General features: G+C 40.6%; 1 protein-coding gene across 2 annotated transcripts in view; it reads left to right on the forward strand.

Annotated features, from left to right (window-relative positions):
- Positions 1-20,284, forward strand: part of Homer2 (homer scaffold protein 2) — an 87,610-nt gene extending 67,326 nt beyond the window's left edge. Inside the window, exons 4-9 of one of the 2 annotated variants that reach the window (XM_047538799.1) lie at positions 3,528-3,620; positions 7,004-7,143; positions 10,283-10,439; positions 12,767-12,877; positions 13,561-13,641; positions 14,887-20,284. In XM_047538799.1, coding sequence (XP_047394755.1) covers positions 3,528-3,620; positions 7,004-7,143; positions 10,283-10,439; positions 12,767-12,877; positions 13,561-13,641; positions 14,887-15,075 — 771 coding nt within the window. In that variant the 3' untranslated portion in view covers positions 15,076-20,284. The remainder of the gene's footprint in view (positions 1-3,527; positions 3,621-7,003; positions 7,144-10,282; positions 10,440-12,766; positions 12,878-13,560; positions 13,642-14,886) is intronic. The other variant, XM_047538800.1, reaches the window with a different exon arrangement.
- The last annotated feature ends 1,272 nt before the right edge of the window (positions 20,285-21,556 follow it).

The following is a 21,556-nucleotide window of genomic DNA, read 5'->3' on the forward strand; positions in this document are numbered from 1 at the left end:
AAAATAAATGGGAGGAGAATAATCTAAACAGCCAAAAATTGGAAATTAATAATTCAGTATATCCTTTAGCATAATATTTTGCAAGCAATTAAGATAATGTTGATAGAAATTATATAATTGCATGGAAGTATTACTGTCACATTGTTAATTTCAAAAGAGATTATAAAATGAGATGTATGATATCATTCCATTTTTTTAAAAGAAATATCTGTATATATGTGATGGATATATATATAGATAGAAAATATCAGGAGCTGGGGTTGTGGCTCAGTGGTAGAGCACTTACCTAGCATGTGTGAAGCACTGGGTTCAATTCTCAGCATTACATAGAAATAAATGAATAAAGGTCTATCAACATAAAAAAATATTAAAAATAATATCAAGTTTATATGGTTAGTGCTCACTAATAGGTGATAGGATCATAGTTTTTTTAAAAAAAAATTATTTCTAAAGTAATTTTCCAAATTTACAAGCATATGTGTTTTTATATAATAATGGAGAAGTATTAGGAAACTGTAGACTTCATGAGAATTTTTCATGAAGGATAATCCTTTGGCACCTCTCTTAAGTGGTGAAGGTGCTAAAGGGGTCCATTTTTTCATCATTGCCAGGGCTTTCTGGATTTCTTCCAGTTTTCATTATTGTAGATAAAGCTAGGATTATGATCATTATGTTGAAGACCTTTTTTCTCCCCATATTCTCAAGTATATTTGCAGAATAGTTTCCCAGAAACATTATCACTGAGTCAGTAGGTATGAAAGATTTTTTTTTAACTCATGATATATATTTCCAAATTGCTTCTCAGTGGGGCTGTACCAAAATACATCACGATCAGAAAGATCTTGCCAGCACTAAGGTTGATAATTGTGTTTAGTGTTTGCTAATTTAGCAAGCAAAGAATGGTTCCCCATTATTTTGATTTGCATTTCCAGCAAGGCTGAACAATCTTTTCTATACATTGTTCAGTTATTGTACTTGTATTCATGAATTTTTCCTATTTATCTATCAGAGTTTTCATATTTTCCTTTTCATCTTGTACAAATTCTTTCTGTACTAAAATAATAACCCTTTTTCTGCTGTCCTCGCCTAGCTATACACAATTTCCCCAACTGCTGTTTTCCTTCTACATTAGTTTTTTTTTCCATTTTATATTCAAGAACTTTAAATTATGTAGTCAAGCCTGTCACTTCTGTGATTTTCTTTGATTTCTTCCAAGTTTAGAAAATTACCTTCCTACTCTTCAAGTAGAAGTAGAAGTAGAAGTTTGATAAACATTCAATGTTTGTATCCTGATATTTTAGGTTTAACTTTTTTTTTTCATACTTACCTCTTACAACTCATTAGTGATTTAACATGCTACTGGCTTATGGTAAGGATTTAAGTTCCTTGCCCTATAATTTTCTAAACTTATCTTAATTATATGTTGAATAATTTTCTTCATTAGTATGATTCCTCCTTTGTCATAAGTAATTTCTGTCTAAATGATAGGGCCCATTTCTCACCTCTTCTTTTCATCATGTATCTGCTAATAACACATTTTTTTTTTTTTTTTTTTGTACTGGGGATTGAACTTAGGGGCCCTCGATCACTGATCCACATCCCCAGATCTATTTTGTATTTTATTTAGAGACAGAGTCTAACTGAGTTGTCTAGTGCCTCAGTGTTGCTAAGGCTGGCTTTGAATACCTGATCCTCCTGCTTCAGCCTCCCGAGCTACTGGGATTACAGGTGTGCATCACCATGCCTAGCCATAACATATCTTTTAAAATGAATGTTTATTTAAAATATGTCTGATAGGGATTTTCCTATTTCATTGCATTTTAAGCTTCTTATCTGAAATTTCAATTTTGATTTCTACCTGTTTAATGTAATTGAAATCCTCTAGACTTAAGAGTTCCTTTGAGGGTGAAAGCCAAGTATTTGATGTGATTATTTTCTTTCTCGGTGGACAGGAGTGTGCACACCTGAATCCTGGCTCATTCATTCACTGAACAATCTCATTTGTGCCTGCCTTCTGCCAGGTGTTGGGGAGGGAGTGGCAGGGACTCTGCCATCATGGAGTTCATGACATGAGTTTTTCCTGAAGGAACCTCCTTCCTGAAGAGTAGGGGGGCTTTGTCCATCCTTGCTGGGCTTTACATGTTTCAAGCAAATGATAATGTGATTTTCCTCTGACAGCTTTGGAAAGGTTAAATATGAAGCCCCTTGACTGGTTTTATTAAGGGGACCTGCAGCAGCAACCTGGGCCAGAACCAAAAGGCTGACCTTTTCTGCTTAGACCCAGGCTGATGAGCTCACCAGCATCTGTTATCTGTCAAGGTCTCCTGAAGCAGACTGCTGTTGTGGGTATTGTGAAGATACTCAGAGGACAACCTATGTCACAAAGAGATGAGTCCCCAGCAAAACCCTCAGAATTGTCTGTAGCCTTGCAACCTGCTACCTTCTGTTCTCTTAGCCACCACACTCAGTTCTACTTGTTTTGTAATACTAGCATTATCAATCACAGACTGCTTTCTATTCAGACACCATATTTGCTAATGAAAGTCAGTCACCTTGTCAGTGAATATGAGCTATGATTACTGTGATATCCCTGGGATTTTAAGATTTTATTTTACTATGGAAATGTTAAAACTTTTTAAAAAGCAGAGAGCATAGATTAATCAACACTCTATACATATTACCTAAATTTAACAGTTATTAGCATTTTGCCACATTTCTTCCTTTTATTAATGTACTTTATGTATTTTTTAATTTATTGATTCTTATTAGTTCTACATGACAGTAGAAGCCATTTTGATATAATTATAAAAACATGGAATATATTTTGTTCTAATCCAGTCCCCAGTTCTCTCCTTCCCCTCCCCTCTCTTACCAGTCCCACTTCCCTCTTCTCTGCTGATATTTCTGCTATTTACCCATAGTTATTTTATTTTAATTAATTTCTTGTGGATGTACATAATGGTAAGATTCACTGTGGTATATTCACACATGTACGTAGGGAAGTTATTGGTGTACTTCAAACAAATTACATGATGATTAAGGATCTAATCACAAGCAGTATTCAACTATTTTTTATCTTTGTTTTAAAACCTAGAATAGTTCACCCAAGCTTTTGGGTATTTCTTTTTCTTTCTTTCTTTTTTTTTTTTTTTCCTGTGGCATTAACTTCTGAGAGTTCTTGGATCTTTTCAATAGGGTTCATCAAGTTTTTCATGGATCCCATCTGTGATGTGGTTGTTTCTTTTGATGCTTTTGTTTTAGTTACTATTACCTGAGATTTTTGTTTGTTTGTTCTTAATCATCAAACCAGCTTCAGTAGCTTTGAAACAGGTTCAGATCTGACATGGGTCAATAGCATTTACTAGAAAAAATTTCTTATGTTCATATCTTTTTAATCTCAAATAAAATTGTCTGGGATTTGTATAGAATATATTGACTTAAAATGGATACAAAATAATAAAGACGGGTTCTGAATATTGACCAAGGATAACATTAATAAAAATGTAATCACTATTCTTTGTGTTCAGTTTGCAGAGAAGTTCCAGGAGGTAAAAGAAGCTGCCAAATTAGCCAAAGACAAGTCCCAGGAGAAACTCGAGACCTCCAGTAATCATTCCCAAGTAAGTAATTTGTCCGTGAATAAATCTGAGTGTTATTGGTGATCAAGATTCGTTTTTCCTTGGTGCTCTTGGCAAGAAACGGAATTTTAGCAGCAGAGTTTTGAAGGCTGCTCAGTGAGGTGGATGTGACATGTTTTTTTGAGACTCTTGAAATTTCAAGGTGTGGTACAATTTTTAATGGAAAATGGTTAATGAGATTGGAATTAATTGGAATTAATGCATGCCCCCAGGCCTGAGAGACCTGCTGTGGTCATTCAGTGTTTAAAAATTGGTGGCAAGGTGGCAAGGCACTGTGTTTCCTTACTGTGTTGGGAGGTAGGGTCTGTATACAGGATTCTCATTGGTGGATGCAGGCACCTTGTACCCATCAGAAAGAAAACTTGATATCAGAGAGCCCTTTGTCTTTATCAGGTTTTAACAAGTCAGGTGGAGATGTTATTCCCACAACTCTGTCTTAACCAGAGAAAATCTGGCTTTGCCAGGAATTGAGAGGTCTGTCTGCTAAAAAAGTGTGATGAGTGACTAAGAAGGATACACTTTAACCTGAAATAAAAATACCAGCATTGCTGGTGTCTACATTGATACATGTGGTGGTGATAGAAGGCTTGACAAGCTTATTTGTAGAAAGACAGAGAAAGGGAGAACAAGGAGTTGGAGTCAGGAATCAGCATGCTATATTCGCGTACAGTCAGGAATCTGCTTGGCTGGGCTGAGATGTACTGTGGGATGTGTGAAGATGTGCTTGTGAAAGACCCAGAATTCTTCATTAGTGGTTAGTTTATTATTTATTAGCTCTTTGTTTATTACTGGGTAGTTGGTGGACATTGAAGTTTCTATGACTGTTGATCTGGAATTGACTTGAGGGTTGTGTGCAGGTGGAAAGACAACACCTTGTCCTAGGCTTACCATATTAAAGATGGCCCAGGGACCTGGGAGATAACTCAGTCAGTAGAGTGCTTGCCTTGCAAGCACAAGGCCCTGGGTTCGATCCCCAGCACCACACACACACACACACACACACACACACACACACAAGATGGCCCGTGTGGATTTATGGAAATGAATAGTGTATTAGGCTCCAGGTAGATGGGAACTTTCTAAATAATCTTTAATCTATGTTGTTAATTTAGTATTAACATTGTTAGTTTAGTTTATTAATTATTGATTAATCTCTAAAGATATATAAAATTGTATGTAAATTTTACAGAATAGTCCATGGTATAGAGAGATTCTAATAAAATGTCTTTTTCTGAATACAGATATTATAGTGATATCTTTAAACTTAACATCTGAATTTCTCTTATGCCTTTGTTTTAAAATTTGTCCCCCCAAAAGTATTTTAAACCTTAAAATAATGTCCAATAAGATGTTTGTACATATATATATACATATATGTGTACATATATACACACATAACACATGTTACATACAAGTTAATTATATAGGAATGGGATTCTGTCTCTGATATTTGATTTTTATTTATATTTCCCCGGAAATAGAGATCATTGTGCATTTTTCTTATTTTTATTTGAAATCAGTTGCTTTTCCTGAATCTCCTAGAGAATGCACTTTGGCCAAGATTTCCAAATAGTTGAAGACTTAAACAACCTAATTACAAAAGCACTAAAAATGAGTTTTGTGATTATAAAAATGATACATATTTATTGTAGAATTAAAACATATATTATACTACAAAAAAACAAGGGAATAAAATCACCTGTTCTCTCACCACTTAAAGATGGCTTTTGGTAGTGTTTTGGTGTGTACCTTTTTTTAAATATAACTGTCAAATGAATTTGTTCTATTATCCTTTATAACCTTTATTAAATTTTTTATATCATAATCAGTTCCCTATATTTTCAAGTATTCCCTTTCAAATTTGTTTGTGTCATGACTTGTACCATTAGCTTCTTTATGATTTGGGACATCCACGTTGTTTCTCATTTTTCATTAATATAAATAACACTGTGATGAATGTTCTTGCCTCATCTTTGTACATTTGACAAAGTTTGAGTTTTTGCAGAATAAATCCTTGAGATGGAGCATGGGTTGCAGTCCTGGACATTCTTAAAGCTTTTGATGCACTCTGTACAGTTGGCCTACAGAAATGTGCAGTTCTACCTCCTCCTGGCTCCAAATGAGGCTTTTTCTTTCCACACCCTTGCTAAAAGAAAGCTTTGTTGATTTGACAGATTAAAAAAATGTATCTCATTGCCTTTTTCTCATCTTGCGTATCTTTTCTACTGACATTAGATTTTGTTTATGTTTGTTGATGTATACATTTCTTCTTTTGTAAATATCAATAGTCTTTTTCCTTTTTAAAAAAAATTGAAATATTCATCTTATTTTGTATTGATATCTAAGGGCTTTACATATTTTTTAACATGGAAATTTTTCACATGTACAAAGCTAGGCACAATTGTATAATGAATCTCTACGTACATACAGGTCAACTTTAATAATTAGGAATCTGAACCAGTTTTTTTTTTTTTATCTATGCCCCACACTTTACCCCCATTTTAAAGCAAATTCCTGATATTTCATCTATAAATATTTCAGTATGAAGCTCTAAAAGATGAGTGCTGTTAGGAATTTTTTAATATAGAAAAGGTATTAACATTTCATTTTTAATATTTCTGCAAATGTTTCCCCTGGCTCTTCTTTGCATTTTAATTTTGTTTATGGCTTTTTTTGTAATGCAGAAATTTAGTCAAATATATACATAATTCCCTCCATGGTTCCTTCTTTTGCCTTTATACTTATTGCAGGCCAAATAAGATTTTTCTAAGATGTTATCCAAGACCAGATGAGATTTCACCTCCTTGTGGCTTGCTTATTACAGAAAACACTTCAGGATATTCATAACAAGGCTAAGTAGTGATGGAAATGCAAACATCCATAGCTGGTTCCTGTGTTCTTAATGAGTACGTTGATCTAACTCTCCATGGCCCCAGGATTTTTAAGCTGTCTCAACTTGTAATACTTTTTTCTCTATCTTCATTTACTATTTCTTGTTCTTTAGTGTTTATAATAATCCTTTCTCCCCTTTTAACCTGTGACTTCTGTCCAGTGGTATTTAAGGAAACCAAATACTCAAAGTTGGTAGTTTTATCTGAGAAGTTTGAATAAAAGGTTCTGAGCTATGGCCTAGGTGTTCTCTTGTCAGTGAAGTACACAGACTTTTTGAATGCTGTCGGTGTTCTTCAAGGTCTTTTCTTCCCATTACTGATACTCTCTGTTAGTCTTTTTTACTTTGTCTTCAGTACTTTCTAGTTAGATGAGTTGGTCTGTCCACACTCACAACACATAATTTCTCATTATGACTGATTTGCTGGCAGTGTGAGGATGAGCAATAACGTGTGAAGATAATTCACTTTGGCCAGGAATCTGGGTGTGAAACCCCATCTTCTACTCAGGCATCCAGCGTCAATGGGACAGATGATGAAAAGGCTTCTCACGTGGGTCCAGCTGACACTCATCTCAAGTCTGAGAATGATAAGCTGAAGATTGCTTTGACACAGAGGTAAGGCTTGTTTAGAATTCACATCCTGCCCAGGCACAGGCCTATAATCCCAGCAACTTAGGAAGCTGAGGTAGGATTGCAAGTTGGAGTCCAGCCTCAGTAATTTAGCAAGACCCTGTCTCAAACTGAAAAATAAAAAAACAGGGCTAGGAATGTAGCTCAATGGTAGAGGCCCCCTGGGTTCAATAATCTCTGGTAGTGGCATCCGGGGAGGTGGGTGTGGGTGTCAAGATCCTGTTTTCTCCACATTCAGAACTTCTGGGAAGCTTTTGAGACTGAGAAGGATTTCAGGAAATTTGAGAGAGATGGCTGACTGTCCTCCTTTGAGCATCCAGACTCATCTCCCTGCAAAGAAAGAGCAGCTGGCTTCATGGTCCTTCTCTGTCTGCCAACCACATCAACATCTGTATATGTGTGTGTGTGTGTGTGTTAAAAGTGTGTGAGGATGTAATTGGGATATGTGTGAATGTTTGTGTGATAGGGTGTGTGTGAGTACATGTGTGAGAAGGATGTGTGTCAGTGTGTGAGTGTATGAGAGTGTGAGAGAATATGTGGTATGGCTCTGTGATTGCACTTTTTTTTTGAGGAGATACATTTATGATAAGATTGAGTCTTGACCTTACAAAGAAAAGGATATAAAACCTAAGAAACTTTGAAAAATAATATGAAATCACACACAAGTCAGTAACTTTTCTATACACAAAAACCATCACATAGAACATATACTTGAAGAAGATATTTCCTTTACACTATGAACTGGAACCACAAAATACATAAGAATAAACTTGGAAAGAAATGTACAAGATCATGTGAAGTAAACTTTAAAATGTTTTTGAGGATCATAAATGAATCATTAAACAGATAGGTACATTCTTCAAGGTTTTTGTTTTGTTTTGTTGTTTTGTTTGCAGTGCTTGGGATTGAACCCAGGACTTTGCAAGTACTGGGCAAGTGTTCTGCCACTGAGCCACATTCCCAATCCCGAGATAGATTCTTTTTTTCCATGTTTTTAAATGTGTATTTTTTATTTTTAGTTGGCACATAATTGTACATATTTGTGAATATTTAATACATACATATTATATGTAATGATAAGATCAGAGTAGGTGGCATATCTATCACTTCATACATTCATACATATTCTATTGGGCCAGACACCGTGGTGCACACCTGTAAGCCTCCCAGCAATTCAGGAGGCAGAGACAGGAGGATCATGAGTTGAAAACCAGCCTCAGGAACTTAGCAAGGCCCTGCCCCCAAAATAAAAAGAACTGGGGTTGTAGTTCAGTGGTTAAGCACCTCAGTGGTTATTGGGAAGTGGTAAGAAGATTGATATTTTGTGAGGTATCAGTTTTCCTTTAGTAGAACTATACATTTAACATGATCCCTGTACTGATATCAGGGGATGGCCTGGAGTGCCTTCAGAATCATTCTGCTCCCTGGCTGGGGGCTTTGACTAGCTTCCCTCAGCCTCTTCTTTGTGGAAGAGAAACTATCTTCCTCAGACATGCCCATTTAAGCTGTGTCATATTGAGAGCCATCCTGGCAAATTCTTCCTTTGTACAGCTGAAGAAGCTGAGTCGCTAAAGTGATTCCCTGCCCAAGATTACATGTCTAAAAGTATACCTTTCCCTCACCCCATACTGCCTGCCCTTCACTCAAGGCTGCAGTTGCAGTCTTCTCAGGAATATCTCACAGTCAGCTAGTCACATTCCACAGCTAGAGCCACCAAAGGGCTGGCATTTACCTCCCCATCTCAGCTGAGCTGGCTGGTGCGTGGAGCTGAATTTCTGTGATCTGACCTAGGAATTCCAGAAAGTGTGTGAAACCCTTAGATCTCATCACCTGCCTTTGGATTCTGGGTCTTTATCAGGTACTTCAAAGGACAAAACTGTGACCAGTTTGTTTTTTTACTTATCAGGCGATTGTGAGACTATTTTTGACTGTTTAAGTCACAGTGGACTGCCTAGATGAAAGTGTTTCACCCCTAAAAATAAATGTTTTCAAATCCTGGTTTAATGAATGCTGTGAAACCATTTCCCAAAATCAGCTTAAATTCTCAGTCATCAATTCCAAAATTCATCAGATTTTGGAATATTTTACTATTTTTTCAGTCTGTGGTATTTCAAACTGTGAATATGTATTTTCCAATCACATTCCTAGGTTCTTGAGGCTGTGGGCTGAAAAATAATGCAGATTATTCAGTCACAGTTGTATTTACTTAAAAATTTTATTCCAAAGTCTTTAGAAAGAACTCTTCTCAGCCAGAGAGAAACCTGATGGGCCTGTCATGTGCGACTCTGCCCCATCATCTCCGTTCACATTCAGTGCCACAGATATGGGGGTTCTAGGCACAGAAATTAAGAGAGTCAAAAGGAAGCAGTAAGTGAGAGGAACCTGATCCCAGTTTGTTTTAAACTTCTTCCTCACTAAGCACATAAAATCAAAGGTAAAACAGAAGGCCTTTGTATGAGGATAGAGGTGTCACCCCTAAGGTGACAACCAAAACTCCCTCTCACACACTGAGGTTAGGACTTCAGTTCTGCTCATAGAGGTCTGGTTCCCAGTTTGTTTCCTCTGTGCTCAAGCTCTTGGTTCACACATCTGGCTTCCTTTAAGGACTCTGAGGAGACACAGGTTACAATGAGGCCATGATTACCCTGGAGCCAGGCTGTTTGTGTGTTTGTGTTTGTGTGGCATCCTTGGACTCCGGAGAAGTTTATGGCTTTCATGATGTCCTCAAAGGGCCCCATGGTCCACCCCAGCAATTTAGAACCTCTCAGAGTGCTGCAGCAGGGAGTTAGCCAGGAAGGAGCAGGGAGGTGGGTCTTTATTATGCTCAGTAGCCTTTCTTTTTAGAAGCTTTGTCTCCTCGTTCTCTAAGTTCATTCTCTTCTAAGGCAGTTCTTTAATAGCCTGGCAAGGTGACATGTTCACACTAGACAGAGGTGCCACTGTCCCTCTTGGCAGTTGGTAGGTGCATCCAGACCCAACACCAGCTCACTGGTGGGTGAAAGTGTGGGCTTCCCTCGGTGAGCTAAGTGACAGAGTCCCCCTTCCCCAGGTGAAAGGAGATGCACTGTGATGGCCGGCACTGTCCCCCGCCCCATCCCAATCATCACTTGTTCCCTGCCCACAGTGCTGCCAATGTGAAGAAATGGGAGATCGAGCTGCAGACCCTGCGGGAAAGCAATGCCCGGCTGACCACAGCACTGCAGGAGTCAGCAGCCAGTGTGGAGCAGTGGAAGAAGCAGTTCTCCATCTGCCGAGATGAGAACGACAGGCTCCGTAACAAGGTGGGCCTCCCAGAATAACAGCCAGCAGGAGGGAGGGCCTGTTGGCTGGAGTGGACAGCAGGAGGTGGGACCACCATGGTCCCTTCTCCTGGCTCACCCTCCCTCTTGTTTGCCCTCATTCCTAGGGGCAGGAGGACGACCTGCTGCCTGTCGCTTTTGAACATCCTCCATCCCCCTGCTTTTTTTTTTTTTTTTTTTGCGGTGCTGGGGATTGAACCCAAGGCCTTGTGCTTGCAAGGCACGCACTCTACCAGCTGAGCTATATCACAGCCCATCCCCCTGCTTTTCTAAGTAGACATTTAGCCATGTAAACTAGTTTTACCAAACCAAGTTTTATAATTCCTGTTGTTAACGGGAAGATAAATGAACTAGTGATTGTAGCCTTGTCCTACTCCAAGAGCTCCCTCTGACATGGGTTTTGGGCTGACCTGTTGTCACAGTGACCTTTGCTTGGCACTTCTTTGGCTCAGTGATCCTCAGTGGAGGAAAGGGGTTAGGAAGATAAGTGAGTAAATAGACCCAGGAAATCATGAGGATCATTTGCTATGCTTCCATTCAAATTATTTCTAAAAATGTAAACCTGGAAGGGAATAAAGAAATATACTGCTTAAAACATATAAGGTGGGTACTGACCACTGTCAGATGCTCTCTACTTTTTAACTTCAGTGTCCTAGATTTTTTCCAAACTTAACCTGTAAACTTCCCTGTATTAATCACTCTCTCTATGGTATTACCGAGTTGGGTAAGGTGGGTTTGGAGTGACACCCCAGAGACTCCCCATTAAGTGAGGTCCTGAGGTTTCAGTGCTGATCATGTTATGATGGTGAGACTATTACCCACCCCTCTAAACCCCACCCCCACATAACATTTTGGAGCTTTGGGGCATAAGCTTTGGAGGCTGCAGGTTTCAGGAGACATGTCACATTTAGCTTGGTGTCTGCTGTCCCTGCACCACTTGTATGACCTGAATGGAGCTGCTATAGACCAGCCCTCTGTTTCACTGTCTTTCTTTGGTGCTGATGGCACATAAAGCTACCTCACATCATTTTTTTATCTCAGTACTGAAAGTGCTGACAATTGGTGATCCTAGGCCAGCTGCTGACTTTGCACGTTCCTGACCAAGGCTGCCTAGCAGGGCTGTCTGCCAAAGGGATCGATTGCCCTTTCATTTTTTTCAAGCAAAGAGTTCAGTGCCTTGCTTTGATTGGAGTATGAAAACCAAAGACAGTGTTGGGGAGTGGAGGAAGAGCTTCGTTCTCAGAGAAGTGTGGACTTCCCTAGGTGGGAAGCGTTGGGAGCTTGACTTCTAGGCTGGAGGTGGAAGTTGGTGGGACAGCCACAGTTGCACTTGGAGATTCAGACTTTGAGGGTTGATGCAGACCACCTTCTAAGAAGTGTTCTCATGGCAACCACCCCAGTACCCTTCATATAAATACTGCTACTGCCTACTTCTAGGGACTCTATCACTGGGCTGCTTTTGTATGTTTCTAAGAAATACTCAGCATCGGATAGCAATATCAGGGTGTCAGGCCTCTGCACTCTCACTCTACATGGGTTACACTTTTGAGGAGTCAGACCTGGGAAGGAAGGAAAGATGCAGTCCTGGGATTTTCCATTCACTTTCAAGGAAGAGGCCCATTGGCCAGGCCCTTCTCCATTCATACACGGAAGAAGGTCATCCTGATATACATTGTTTAAAATGTCATCACTTCCAATTTGGTGACTACTGTTCCACAGAGTTACTAGATTCTCTACTTTTCTGACTTGAACCCTTGAGATGAAACAGAATAATTCAGGACATGATTCAAATGATGTAAAAATCTGGGACGTCTAGCCTGTGACAGACCCTTAAAACAAACCTAAACTTACTCTGGTCATGAGAGAAAAGCAGAAGTCCAGAGCATCCTGAAGCTAGGTTTCATTACTTACTAGCCCTATTGGTATTAAGTGAGGCATCCCTTGCAAGTAGGGGTAGACAGCTTCCTGGGGAGCTGCTTGGAGCTTGTTGATAACCACAAAGGAAAATGTTTAAGTGGGTATTTTAAAAGAAAGTATAAAAATAGCTGACATGGTGGTGCACACCTATAATACCAGCTACTCAGAAGGCAAGAGGATCATAAGCTCAAGAACAGCATTAGCAATTTAGGGAGACCCTGTCCCAAATTTTTAAAATGAATAGGGATGTGGCTCAGTGGCACCCAGGGGTTCAATCCCCAATACAAAAAAAAAAAAAAAAAAAAGAAAGAAAGATAAAAATAACTGTGGCAATTGGCAATCTCTTATTTAATGACTAAACTAGCATCCCTGATTTAATGTGTTTGTTGAAGATTGATGAGTTAGAAGAACAATGCAGTGAGATAAACAGGGAGAAGGAGAAGAATACCCAGCTGAAGAGGAGAATTGAGGAGCTGGAGTCAGAACTCCGAGAAAAGGAGACGGTGAGTAGTGGTGCTCCAAGCAGTGCCCTTGGCATTCTCTGGGCCTTGTGGAGTGACCTCTTTGATCTCAACCCAAGGACACAGCAGGTGGCTTGGGGCATGTGATTAGCCTTGGCATCTGCCTGAACACTAGGACAGAGAGCCAAGAGTCACACAAAGGTGTAGATACTCCAGAGCAGAGGACGGCCTCATTGTTACCCTCTGCAGCCTCCTCATTGTATTTATGACTTAAACCCAAGAGTGAGGTGAACATTTCTCAGAACACTTGGGCATTTCTATACATCACCTGCCATCAAAAGTTGTTCTGCTAAGCTAATGCAGCTAGAACTACCAGTCATGCAGTCATTTACATTCTGGGAGGCAAAACAGTTAAGAACACACACATTGAAGACCATGGGTAAGTTACCAAATCTCTTTCAGCCTCAGTTTTGTCATGTACAAAACAGTGACTATAAAAATACTTGCCTTTTTATGGTGGTGTATGAATTTCATGTGATCATGCAGATAACACACTTGGCCCCTCGGATCACCTTATGATTAAGAATAACATCATCACCACTATTGCTTATGCAGTCAGGACAGGTTGCAAAAAACGGCTTCCATTAGTAAATGCACAGGTTGGTGATTTTCAAGGATACATTTATCTGATTGCTTTCATTTTTTTTAAATTCCTGTATCTCAAGGAATTGAAGGATCTCCGAAAACAAAGTGAAATCATACCTCAGCTCATGTCAGAGTGTGAATATGTCTCTGAGAAATTAGAGGTAAGAGGGGGGAATACATATCTTGGTTCAGAAGCAAAGGCAATTGTTGTGTTGCTGGTGTATCCACTCCCTCTAGCTGTCACATCTAGGATGGTAAAGAGGAGTGAGTTTCTATTTGTAAAAAGCTGGTGGTAATTGCATGCCACCCTTGGCCCTGAGAGCCAACTCAATAGCATCGGTCTTGTGGTTTTTTCACTTATACAGAGAAGTTCTATGTATAACCATAGCATAGGTGGCTATTTCTCTCCCAAAGAAGTTCCTGCAGAACCACAGAGACAATGAAGAGAGGGATAGAAGAGTTGCCTGAGAGCTTAGAGTCAGGGTGCAAGTCCATATCAGCCACTTCCTAGCCTGTGACTTTGGGCACTGACCTTCATCAGGCCTTTCTCCATGTCCTCAACTTTCTGATGTATAAAATGAGGGTTTTTAGATCCTCCTTCACCTCCAGGGGTCTCCTCACTTAACATGCACAAAGAGTGCTTTATTGAGTTACACAATTCCCATTCTGTATTGGTAAGTAGTTCCTGGGCACGTGTTCAAGAAAGTCCCAGTTTACTTCCACAAAATAGAGCTGTTATTTGACACAAAGAATGCAAGGCTTAAGACTCATTTAACAACTCACAACCCTCCTGTCTTTGGGAATTGTGTCTGATTTACCTAGATTGGCTTGTGGGTCCAACTCTGCAGAAATCTCCATGGTGATGGTATCAGAGGATGCACAGACTGCCCATCCCTGAGCAACTGGTATGACCAGTCCTCCCTAGCCAAGGACCAGAGGCTGGTCTGGGACTCAAGAAGGCCTCTCAGTGGAACCAGGGGAAACAAGCCACTTTTCCATTTATTCTGTTTCTCTCTCTCTCTCTCTCTCTGAGTGGAACTGAAAAGTGGCCTCTTCTGGCCACTCTGGGACTGGGGCTGAAAATCACCACACCAGGATTTCAGGCCTTCCTTCCTTGGGCCCTTTGTGAAGGCCCCCTCAGGCAGCACTTTGCATTCTGCAATCTGGGTTGGAACTTGGGTTTTGAGGTCAAATATTGGTCCAGAGAACAGGCAGGAAGGGAGGGACTGAAACACCCACTGCCTGCTTTCTGACATCACGGTCACAGGCTTGTGTGTTGAGGGGCTTAACTTGCCTCTAGTGGTCTTTGGCAGTCTGATGGAGAATGATTGGTTCAGCTGTAGCAGGCTTTGTGAATGGCTCCCATTACTTTTTTCCAGACTCTTCTCCCCCTTCTGTTTTGTCAGGCGGCCGAGAGAGACAATCAAAACCTGGAAGACAAAGTACAGTCTTTAAAGACTGACATTGAGGAAAGTAAATACCGACAGCGTCACCTGAAGGTAGAATTGAAGAGTTTCCTGGAGGTTCTAGACGGGAAGATTGATGACCTCCATGACTTCCGCCGAGGCCTCTCCAAGTTGGGTACAGACAACTAGGGCCCAGCACAGGCCTGTGCCCTCGATCATGAGTCCCACAAGTGTGTGTGATGAAATAGGACTAGGATGTTCTCCTGTTTGCATTGCTTCTGTAAATGCAGGCGCAGTTTGTCTGTTTCCAAACCAGTTGTGCCGTCCACTCACTCCTCTCCAGAATAGAAATCTCTCACTCCTCTGGCCTCATGAGGTTGTGGACAACTGGAAGATTCTGACTCAGGAATCCAGAACTAGGTCTACCTAAAACGTTTACGCAGTCAGGGCAGGGATGTTTATATCTTTCTTAAGGGCTGTTGCAACCATACGAACCGAAAAACAAGGTAATTTTCTAATTCAAGTATCAGTGTCCCCTTTACAACAGGCCTTTTTGCTCCTTTTATTCGATAACATTCAAAGTACATGATTGTCCACCAGGCTTCAGACCATGGGGCAAGGAGGGAGTAACTTCTCTCAGAGTAAACACTGAGATGTTTTAAAGCAACCATTTAGTGTGATGACTTATCTGGAGAAAGAAAGCAAGTTTCTGGGTAAATTTTCTGGTATGGAAATCGCTTGTATCCACTATACCCCATCCTCTCAGTTTGTACGGTTGCGACAATATTCCCTTTTTTTGTTTTAATTTCTGAGCAGTTGCTTGTGCTGTGGGAACAGCACATGGTGAGGGCGCCAAGCACACAGTGCCTGGCACAAAGTAGGTGCTTAATAAATATTTGCTCAATTAAACATTTAAACAGAATTTAGTGTTTTAATCAAATCCCACAGTAGAGTTCAGAGCCCTGTTGAATGATACACCATCTTTTTTGTGCTGGGTAGTTATCAGGAATGAATCTTACTAACTGTGATCGAACTTGAGGCTCAGGTGGCCCTGGGGCAGGAAGACCAAGGGTAAGTTACCAGCAGAAGCATCAGGGGCTGATGTGAGGTCTCCTGAGAGCACAGCCATGGTGCTTTGCCCCTGGCACCACCACCTACTCCAGGCATGATGTCCTGGAGCCTGAGGATTCCAGAACACTGGCTGCCATGGTATAGGGGCTACCCAGGGGTTCAGAGTAGGGTGGGATCCTATGCTAGGTTTGGACAATTGAGAAAGAAATTGTCCAGTCCCATGAGGGTGACAGAGTTTGCTCAGCTGGCAACCTTGACCTTAGCAACAGAGAAGCTCTGCCCCGATTTGCCTCTTGCCTCAGTTCCTGCTAAGAAGGGCCTGGAGCCATAAACCTTTCCTCTGATACAGAGCTTCTCAGTGGGGCCAGTGGCTACTTTAGTGCCATCGGCATCCTTCATTGGGAAAGACTGCCTGTGTGTGGCAAGATAAGTCCCTAGCCCTATACATTTCTAAATGCCTTGAGCATAAGAGACTCTGGTGTTTCCTTACCTCTCTGAGAACCACTTAAGGGAATTTGTTCCTCTAGAAACTTTTTCTCACAGGGAAATTCTTCTTGCTAAATTTGAATTAATGAGAAAACAGCCTGAGAAGTGGGTGGGGTCCATATGGACATGACCCAACCCCAAGGTGAGTTGAGTCTGCTGCTCCCCTTCCCCTGGCTGAAGTGTCTGAGCAGGGAATTTTTGCCTGGGATAGGAAAGGAAGGAAGTCTGGTGATTTGGAGCACCAAGGTACATTAGGGGAGACCCCACAGGCTAAGTGAGGGCCTTGAATACACAGGGCTCTTAGGTCAGCCCTGCTATGATTCAGGCAAAGGAGCTCCTGGCCCTGTCCTCTCCCCAGAGCTCCCATGGCTCTCAAGACAGTTGGTTAGCAGCTCCCTACTGGCTGTGCCCGGAGACCAGAAAGCTGGGCTGGCCATAGTATGGTCCTGGGGCCCAGCAGTGGGATAAAACAGATTCTTAGACCAGCCTGGTCCACCCACCAGCAGCCTGGGCAAGTGGCTGCCCAAGAGCAGTGGACACTGGAATCCCATACACCCTTGACTCAAATCTTCAAATGACCACCACCTGTGTCCACAGGCAACTTATTAATCTAGAAGGAATGCTCTTGCTGACTAGAGCATGCACAAATGACATAGTCATCAGAGGATAATTACCAAAGCCACTTGTTCATTCCCAAAGCAGTGACTTGAGAAAATGTTGGAAGCCTTCACACAGTGGGTTGAGGCACATGATACCCATTTATCAAACCATTGAAGAGTTTGGCCAGTATCTTGTAGCTAATAGGTGAGGAGCCTCGATTCCTTGTACTTTTGGGGCTTGTCTAGCCCTAGAACTGCTGCAGCCCAAGAGCTAAGAACAGTAAGGGCTCCTTTAAAGGGAGAGTCGGTTCTGCAGTGAAAGCACAAAACTTGATTAAGCACTTTTATCCCTTCAACTTTCCTTTAAAGCCCATATATTTATTTACTTTGTTTCTTCTTCCCTTTTTTTTTTTTTTGGTGTGTGTGGTTCTGGGGATTAAACCCAGGGGTGCTCTACCACTGAGCTACATCCCAGCCCTTTTTCTTATTTTGAGATAGGGTCAGCTAAGTTGCCATGTCTGGCCTCAAACTTGTGATCCTCCTGCCTCAGCCTCCCAAGTTACTGGAATCACTGGCATGTGGACCACACAAGGCTTCATTTACTTTTCTTTAAAAAAAGGAAGGCCCAGGAACAAGCTTGACTGTGAGTCAAGGGATTGATCTTGTTGGGCAACCTTTGGCACTGCGAACAGTGGACTCAGTACAATGAAAATAATCTGACTTTGTCCCTACTTTCAGTTGAGCTGGTGTAACATGCCCTCATTATGATGTCCTTCCCAGTCACTAGGCTGTTGTCATGACTGTAAGCCATGTACGCTTTTCCCTCACAGCTATTGCAGCCACATTGTATTGCCTGGAAGATGTAGAACCACAACTGTATGATCAGTTTCCACCTGAGGTGTCCTGGTTTTGACATCTCCAAGACTGGCTTTCTGTACCTTGATTAGCTTTCTTTCTTCATTCATGAAACCTGGGCCTAAAAAGGTGCCAAGTAAAACTTTAACCATGTTGATCCTTAAATTTAACTTTGCTCTCCAGTCAAGATCCAGCTGGAAGCATTTCCTAGATGGGGTGGGAAAGAGAGAGGATGTCTTCCTGGTGCCCAGGGATTGTAAACTCACTAGAGTGGCAAGTTGAGAGAGCACCACCAGGCCTCAAGGGAAAGAGAACCTGAGTTCACTCAAGACTCTATCTCTGTACTCCTTCAATTTATCATCCCTGTATGCCATCACTTTAGATCTCAAACAGATAAGAGAATGGGACAGAGATTGTTGCCTGCATTTTGCAGATATCAAGTAGGGACAGTGACATGCCAGGTTTACTCAGGTGTGATTGGCAACATGGTCTCTGTATCCAGGTCTCCTGGACCTTGGTCTACTATTTTTCTATGAGCCATGTCACTACTGTCCCTTTGGTGACCCTTGGGTGCCAAGAGGGGAAAACTTGTATTCTCATAAGAGCACATTGCTATTATATTATCTTAATGCATGTCCACAGCAAAAGACAATTTACAAGGAATCAAAATTACATTTATGTTCACTACAGATAATAAGTTTCATTTTTGAATGATTCTGGCTTTTTAGGGATCCTTCCAAGAGAGTATCAGTTACAATCATGTCCATTCCCTAAGAGGCCATTAACATAGAATTATCTTGAGTTCTTTATGGATGGCTTTCATTGAAGCAGGGTAGTCCATTGAAAACAGGTGGAAGGCCCTGAGATTGCAGAGACCTAAATAGTATTCTGTTATGGGGTCACCTGTCCAGGAGATGAGCCAGTGCTGGGGAGGAAGCAGACTTGCTCAGTGCTTAGAGCCAGTCACATGGAGCCTGACCAATACCCAGGAAGACTGTCCTCAGGGGGCAGCTGATCTCCACCCTGCAGGCTCCATGAGCACAGTCTTCATGAAGGTGGTTGGCAGGAGCCTGACTTGTATGTTCCATGCTCGATAAGATACATCAAATAAATACAGTAAATGTGCTGCCCAGAAGAATCATGGTCTGTCACTTTAAAAGAGTTCTTTTCTGTAGACAAGTCCCCGTTTCTGTAGAGCCAGGAGCAGTTTTGGACAAGAGCCAAACACAGGGCATGGCAGGGACCTTATCGTGGGACCTTACATGTGACCAGGTGTCTTCTTGGAAAAAAGGCAGCCACAATGTGACTTTGGAGCACTTGGAGGCTGCCCTTTAAAAAGGAACCAGTTTTACTCTGTTAATAAATGAAAGTGAGTTGTTTGTCCATTCATCCTTCTAGAAGTTAAAATTCTTCTATTCACTGGAAACATCACAGGATTTTGAAGCTTTTGCAATACAAACTAGAAACTTGCAAATTGGTGTCCACCTATATTTTAAAGTATATGCATGGTTTAAACAGACCCTAATTTCTGAGTACACAGCTTTGCCAAAGAAAAATAGCATATGCTTTGGGAATAGTTGGGGTGATGGCATAGAGAGGAATTCTTTAGAGAAATATGTTATTTACATATCTTTTCCATACACCTATCCCAAGAGTACAGTTCCTCTTTAAATTGGCCTGGCAAGAAAATGGTAAGAATTTTGAACGGGATGAAATGTAGTGAACTTAGGACTCTGTGTGTGTGTGTGTGTGTGTGTGTGTGTGTGTGTGTGTGTATTGGGGGAGGAAGCAGCAAAGGGAAGTAGGAAAAATAATAAGGGAAGAGTTTTCAATAAAAAATATGTATACTTAAGAGGAGTCTTTATTGGAATATTCCTAGTGGTGGTGTTGTATGTTCTGGAATCTATTTACGAGGAGTCCATGGGTCTTTGTTTCGTTTTGAGCAATTGTATGGTGCCCTACTCTCTTTGATGGTGCAGAGCTTGCTGCAGAGTGGTATCCTAGGCCACAGGGACCCCAGACACATCTGGCAGGAGCCCAGAGCAACCACGATGGAGTCCAAACTCTTGTACATTTCGGCAGGTGATTGGCAGGACTAATGATATGCAGCTGTGGGGGATATGTTTCTGTGTTTACCCTCTTGTACCCTAGTAGAAAGCCCTGACTTTAGACCAGTTGTTGTAGCAGTGTCCCATGATGTGAAAGAAAAAAAGACATTTCTTACATCAAATATAAGAGTGTAATGATAAGAATAGGGTAGATAAGTGGACCCTCCCAAGAGTACCTTTCTTTTTTCCTTTTTAAATGATTTTTAGGTACATAGGTAAAGTATACTTAAAAAAAAAAAACAAACTTAAGATAAGTGAAAAGAAAAAAACACCTTTATTGCACTGATTATAACCACTGTTAACATTTTGGTATATATCTGTTCAGACTTTTTTCTATGTGTCTGTATTTGATTAATTACTTTTTCCATGAAATATAACTGTTATACGTAATTTCTGTAACTTGCATTTTTCTCTACATTGTAAATATATTTCTATCTCAGTAAATATGTAAGTACATGCTTTTTAACATCTACATAGGTCATACCTTACTTGGATACTTAACGGCTGTTTCCAAATTTTTACAGTTTAGTCAAGATCATGAGGAAATTCTTCTGACATCTTTGTTAAACTTTTAAAAATATTTAGTTAGGATAATTTTCCACAATTGGACTTGCTGGCTCAAAAATGTGCCTCTTCAAATCTGTGACTTTTTTCCTTCCTGGCATACAGGAGACTAACTCTCTAGCCCCCTGGTAGTTGGCAGGGTTCTGTGACTAACTCTGGCCAATGAAATGTGAGCAGAAGATACATATGAAAGTCTAGGCTGAGAACATGACATGCCCATGTGCAGTGCGCTCCAGTGTCTGTGTTCTTTTGCCTCAGCAAATGGTGGTGTCTCTAGAGCCTCTGACATCCTGGGTCCCTGAGTTCCCTTCTTCCCTTTCCCTCAACCCCACCCACCAACCTGCATGGACATGTAACATGAATAAAGAATAAACCTTAATCTTACATCACTGGGATTTCAGGGTTAAATTGTTACCATAGCATAACATATCCTGTTCTGGCTGATAATTTAAAAGGCATGTATATTTTTAAAACTTTTAATATAAATTGCCTCAAATTGCCTCTTAAAGATGGTTCCAAATTATACTTCCACCATCTGTATGAGAATGTCCTAATCCCTCTTCAACACTGGGCGTATTGATTAGGATATGGGGGCGGGGAGCTAAAAGTTTAAAATTTTTGATTAAAATATGACCGTCTTTAGCAAAATATATAGGTGTATACATGTGTATTTGTATATATATCTATAGTCATATCCTCTGATCAGTCTTGTCATAAGGCATCTAGTAGTTTCACTGATTACTGAGAGGTTTTTTTTTTTAATAAGTAAAAAATTTTAAGTGATATGTATGGCTTTTAAAAAATGTTCAGACAAAAAGCTTTTTTGTCAAATATTTTCCTTTATAGTTGTTATCTTTGCTGTCATGCTTATGAAGGTCTTTCCTAGTCTAATTTCAAGATTATATAAATAGCCATCAATAATTTGTTCTTATACATTTATCAGTTCTTTTTAATCAGTTAAATCACTGACATATTTGAAATTTATTT

Source organism: Sciurus carolinensis, chromosome 2 (assembly GCF_902686445.1).
Source record: "Sciurus carolinensis chromosome 2, mSciCar1.2, whole genome shotgun sequence".
In the NCBI taxonomy this organism is placed as follows: Eukaryota; Metazoa; Chordata; class Mammalia; order Rodentia; family Sciuridae; genus Sciurus; species Sciurus carolinensis.